A 4815-nucleotide genomic window follows, 5' to 3' on the forward strand; every position below is an offset into this window, starting at 1 on the left:
TGGCCTAGATGAAGTTAGTCCTGGCATGCTTGAGATTAGTGACCTATCATTCCACCAGATGCAAATTAGCTGGACTCCATCAGCAAGGGTCTCCCAATCCTAATACCGGTTTTTTCCTTCTATCCTATGTTGTGTGTGTGCTGGGCAGTCGGTGTCCACTATCCTAACTATTTCTGACTGTTCTGGCATTATGTCCAGAATCCACATTAAACATGCAAATCTCGCCTCTGCTGCCTTTTTCCCTGCCAGGTAGCTTCCACCCAGTGGATATGAGGTCGGGCAATTAGCCTAAACTTCCACCTGCACCCTTCAATGGCTTTCCTCCTAAAAAAAAAAAATCCCTCATACAGCCTGAGGGGGTGGGGGGTTGTCAGCAAAGGCATGAGGGAAAGCATAGAATGCAACGAGCTTGATTCCATTCCAGCCAAGCATCCTTCTGGTCTTGACAGTTTAAAACTAGGGCTGTACGGGTGAAGGGGGGGGGTGTTCTGTTTATGACTGAAACCCAACTATAATCATGCTTGAAATTATTATGCTTAAATAAGATCTTATAAAAAAAACTAGGGCTGCTCTAGAGCAATAGGGGTGCATGGGTGGGTATGTAGATAGATGGGCTTGGACTGGACCAGGAAAAGCTACTTCTAAAAGAAAAAAAAAATAACAAAACCTTGCTTAAAAACAAGTGACTGTGTTTATTTAAAAAAGCAAAACGACTCGTCTCCATGCCTCCCCTCCCCAACGGGTCCGACCACCCAGTGGGGAGTTTTGCAAGCAAAGCGGGACAATCATTTTTCTTTTTTTGGCGTGGGAGGAACTCTCAGACTCGCTCCCCCCCCAAAAAAAAAATCCCCATCGGTTCTCCCCCAGCTAAAGTAGCAAAGCCCCCCGGCCTCCCCTAGAGCAGCAAATTGGGTGGTGATGACGGTGGGGAGTAAGCCGGTGACCGCCACTGCCCCGCAGCCTAGACTCCTCCACCCACCCACCAAGTCGCCGCCTCTCCCAGCCCCGCGGCCTGGCCAGTCCATCAAAACCGGCTCGTCTCCGCCCTCCGGTCTGCGGGGTAGACCAATCAGAGGCCAACTGCGCACGATGAGCTCAGCCGGCTGGCTTGCCATTGGCCGGCTATATTAAGAAAGTGGCCCCAAGCCTTTAAATAACGGGCGCTAGGGCCGCAGCCTGCATCTGCCACCGCAGTCTGGCTTGGGCGCAGCTAGCGGCCTTTCCAGGAGTGGCAAGGCCCAGAGCGTGCAAGAAGGGAGTTTTTATTTTGGGGAGAGGCTCTAGACCACCGTGTCCACCTCCCCTTCACCCCTAAAAGCTCCGATCAAGATTTCCAGGTTCCCCAGAAGGAGCAGAAAGAGAGAGCGCGCGCGCGCAAAAGGGAGGAGAAGCTCCGGAGCGCCCAATGCATGCCCCATCGCTGGGGGCCTCCCGGGTGCAGCTCAGCGAGCCTTCTGGATCCGTTCACTTCTCGATCGCGGTGAAAGGTGAGAGGTGAACCCCCTCGGCAGCCCAAGGCGATCGCTGAGATCCTCTCCCGCTGCTGCTGCTGCTGCTGCTGCTTCCCCAAGGCCTGGCGCGCTCATGGCGGCCATCCGCAAGAAGCTGGTGGTGGTGGGCGATGGCGCGTGCGGCAAGACGTGCCTGCTGATCGTGTTCAGTAAAGACGAATTCCCCGAGGTGTACGTGCCCACCGTGTTCGAGAACTACGTGGCCGACATCGAGGTGGACGGCAAGCAGGTGGAGCTGGCCCTGTGGGACACGGCGGGCCAGGAGGACTATGATCGCCTGCGGCCTCTCTCCTACCCGGACACCGACGTGATCCTCATGTGTTTCTCGGTGGACAGCCCCGATTCGTTGGAGAACATCCCCGAGAAGTGGGTGCCCGAGGTGAAGCACTTCTGTCCCAACGTGCCCATCATCTTGGTGGCCAACAAGAAGGACCTGCGCAGCGACGAGCACGTCCGCACCGAGCTGGCCCGCATGAAGCAAGAACCCGTGCGCACTGACGACGGGCGCGCCATGGCCGTGCGCATCCAAGCCTACGACTACCTCGAGTGCTCGGCAAAGACCAAGGAAGGGGTGCGCGAGGTCTTCGAGACGGCCACCCGCGCCGCCTTGCAGAAGCGCTACGGCTCCCAGAACGGATGCATCAACTGCTGCAAGGTTCTATGAGCTTGAAGGAGAGGGCCCAGGCCGATGGCCCCAGGCCCTTTTGCGTGCGCGCGCGCGTGCGTCCAGATAAGGGGGAACCCGCGCACCCCAACCCCACCGGGACTGCCTGGCACATCTGCCTGCCCACGCGCCCACCGTGATGGGGATCTGGCGCTGGGAACCGACGTGGGAGGCCTCCCCACCTTCCTTCTCGTGTCTGTGCGTCCTGGCCGTGTGGGTGTGGGTGTGGGTGACCTCAGAGTGCCAAGGGGTCTCCCCTACTCCAGCATCCCTGTTTCGGAAGAGTCCAGGCTCTTCGGAGTGTGTGGTTGTGTGACTGTGCCATTGCCCACCTTCCCAAAACCCCTCCCCCCCCGGTTTCCACCCCACCCCCAAGCAAGCCTTTGCTCCATGGAGACTTAGCTTGGCACCGCAAGCTGGCTTGCAGCCGCGCCCCATCATCAGATGTGCGCCCCCCCCAGAAGCCAGCGCCTGTTCTGCCTTGTCTGTTAACATAGACCGTGCGGGAACTGCGGGAGGGGAGGGCTGGGGAGGAGAAAGGGGGTGTTGTATAAATATATAGATCAGATTTTATTTTCCGGGGAGGCAGGATGGTGTCACTTCATAATGGTGGTGGTGGTGGTGGGTGGCGTGCAGACAGGGCCTTAGGATAGCTCTGTGGGTCAGGCGCCCATCCCAGCACCAACACAACTTGGTCATCTTTCCAAACCCACCTCCTGGGGAAGACATTCGCCACAGACCTGGGGCTGAGAGGACACAGCTTCCAGACTCTGCGACTCCTGAAGACCAGACACCAGCCCCGTTGAACCCCTGGGCCGCCAGGAAGGCGTGTGTGCGGCGTTGGTTTTATTTTATTTTATTTTATTTTTGCCATAAGCGAACTCTGTGCCTGTCCTACAAGTGAAAATGGTTCAGTCTAAGAAACTATTGCTATTTGCTTTATTTAAAGGCTGCAACTTGGTTTTGTTTTTGTTTTATTTTTGGAAAGACTTTGCACAATTGTTTCATTGTATTGACACTTAATGCACTTGTCATTTGCAAAAGACAGTAGCATTCTGACCACACTTGTACGCTGTAACCTCATCGACTTCTGATATTTTTTTAAAATATTGATCATGACTTTAAAGGAAAAAAGAAACCACTAATTTTTTTGTTTTTGTTTTCTTGAGAAAAGTGGCAACACTGTTTTGGCTATTTAATTTGTGCTAGAATGTGCACTATTTTGGTAAAGGGCAGTGACAAGTATTAAGGCATATTTAAACCCTCCCCCCCCCCTTGTTTTTTTCCCCACCCCAAGGCAATCTGCTCTGTGAATTTTTCTCTGCATCTCTGTACAGAGAATAAACCTGCCTGGTCTTTCTCCCTCCCCACCCCAACCCAGCCCACCCCACCCCTGTCCCCGTCCCCACCCAGTGGTACTTCTACTAAATTGTCTGTTTTTCATTTTTTAAATAAACTGACAGATGGCAAAGTGGTGAGCTTCTGATGTTTACATAAAAGTTCTATAAGCTGTGGTATACAGTTTTTTATGTAAAATATTAAAGACTATGATGATGACATTTATAAAACGACTCCTGTGATTTAATAGTGGGTAAACAGTCCTGTGAATTTGGTACAAGCAAAAGTTCTGCTAGGTATAGAGACCCCTTATTTTTTTGCACTCAACTTTAGTGCTCATGAATGGATTTAGTCCTGGAGTGGGGAGATGGGTAGGGGTTGGATAACTGGGCGTGGGGGGGGGGGTGGGGGGTAAGGGGGTTGCATTTTCAGCCTTGAAAAAGAGGTGAGGTCAACCAGGCAGGTTAGCCAAGGCCTTTGACTTAACATGTGCTGAAGCAAATGTGCTTCAACTCTTATGGGACCTTTACTTCTTGGCTCAGGAAGTTAGAAAGCTGTTTTCTACCTGTGCATTTGAAGTTCAGATAACATATTTTGAGGGGGCTTAACCTGTCTGGATGACTGGTTACTGGGGGTCCTTTTGGATCCCCAAAGGACTCATAAGAAACTCCTATGAGATTATGGGTCTGTTCTCTTTTGGGCTGGAGCTGTGTGTGACTGGGGGGGGGGGGGGGGGGGGGGAGGGCCAATTAAGGAACTTCTGTAACTGGGAACTTGCCTTTAAAAGTGGCTCCCTTCACCAGGAACCTAGAAGTCTTTGTTAGAAGTCTTTGTTCTAAGGACCAGGAATGGCCCTTAAGGACCTAATACAGGACGCTCTGGGTGGCTGGTATTTAAGTTGGAGGAGCCCCATACTCCATTTTAGTGCTGAGCTCTGATTTCAGACACAGCGGCTTGCAGTGTGGTCTCAGAACCCAGACAGGCAGTGGGCTGGGAGACACAATTAAAATCCTGCTGCAGACTTGTGGCTCAAAGCCACAAGCTCTCAGCTGCCTCTAAGAAGGTGGCAGACAGTGCCAACTTTTCCCCAACTACCTAAGAAGTGTGGAGTTTGGTTTTGGAATCAGCACTTTCTGGGTTTCCAACATTTAGCAGGTCCCCTTTTTCCATTCCCCCACACCCCCAGGGCAGGAAGAGAGAAGGGCCCCTGTTTGAAGGTCTGGGGCTTTCAAGCTCAGGGCTTCTTTCCCTGCCTTTCCCAGACTCCCAAGGGTTTTTGTTGAGTGAGGAAATCCTGGGATG

The 4815-nt window shown here is 52.7% G+C and overlaps 1 protein-coding gene across 1 annotated transcript; it reads left to right on the top strand.

The window, feature by feature from the left end:
* Positions 1–1179: 1179 nt before the first annotated feature.
* On the top strand, positions 1180–3313 carry RHOB (ras homolog family member B). The gene has a single exon (XM_049784830.1). It carries the CDS (start codon positions 1585–1587, stop codon positions 2173–2175), a length of 591 nt encoding a protein of 196 aa, XP_049640787.1. The 5' UTR covers positions 1180–1584; the 3' UTR covers positions 2176–3313.
* The last annotated feature ends 1502 nt before the right edge of the window (positions 3314–4815 follow it).

This window comes from Suncus etruscus, chromosome 12, assembly GCF_024139225.1.
Source record: "Suncus etruscus isolate mSunEtr1 chromosome 12, mSunEtr1.pri.cur, whole genome shotgun sequence".
Taxonomy (NCBI): domain Eukaryota; kingdom Metazoa; phylum Chordata; class Mammalia; order Eulipotyphla; family Soricidae; genus Suncus; species Suncus etruscus.

Excerpts from the sequence above, each read along its gene's own strand:
- RHOB (XM_049784830.1), top strand. The coding sequence starts at position 1,585 with ATGGCGGCCATCCGCAAGAAGCTGGTGGTGGTGGGCGATGGCGCGTGC.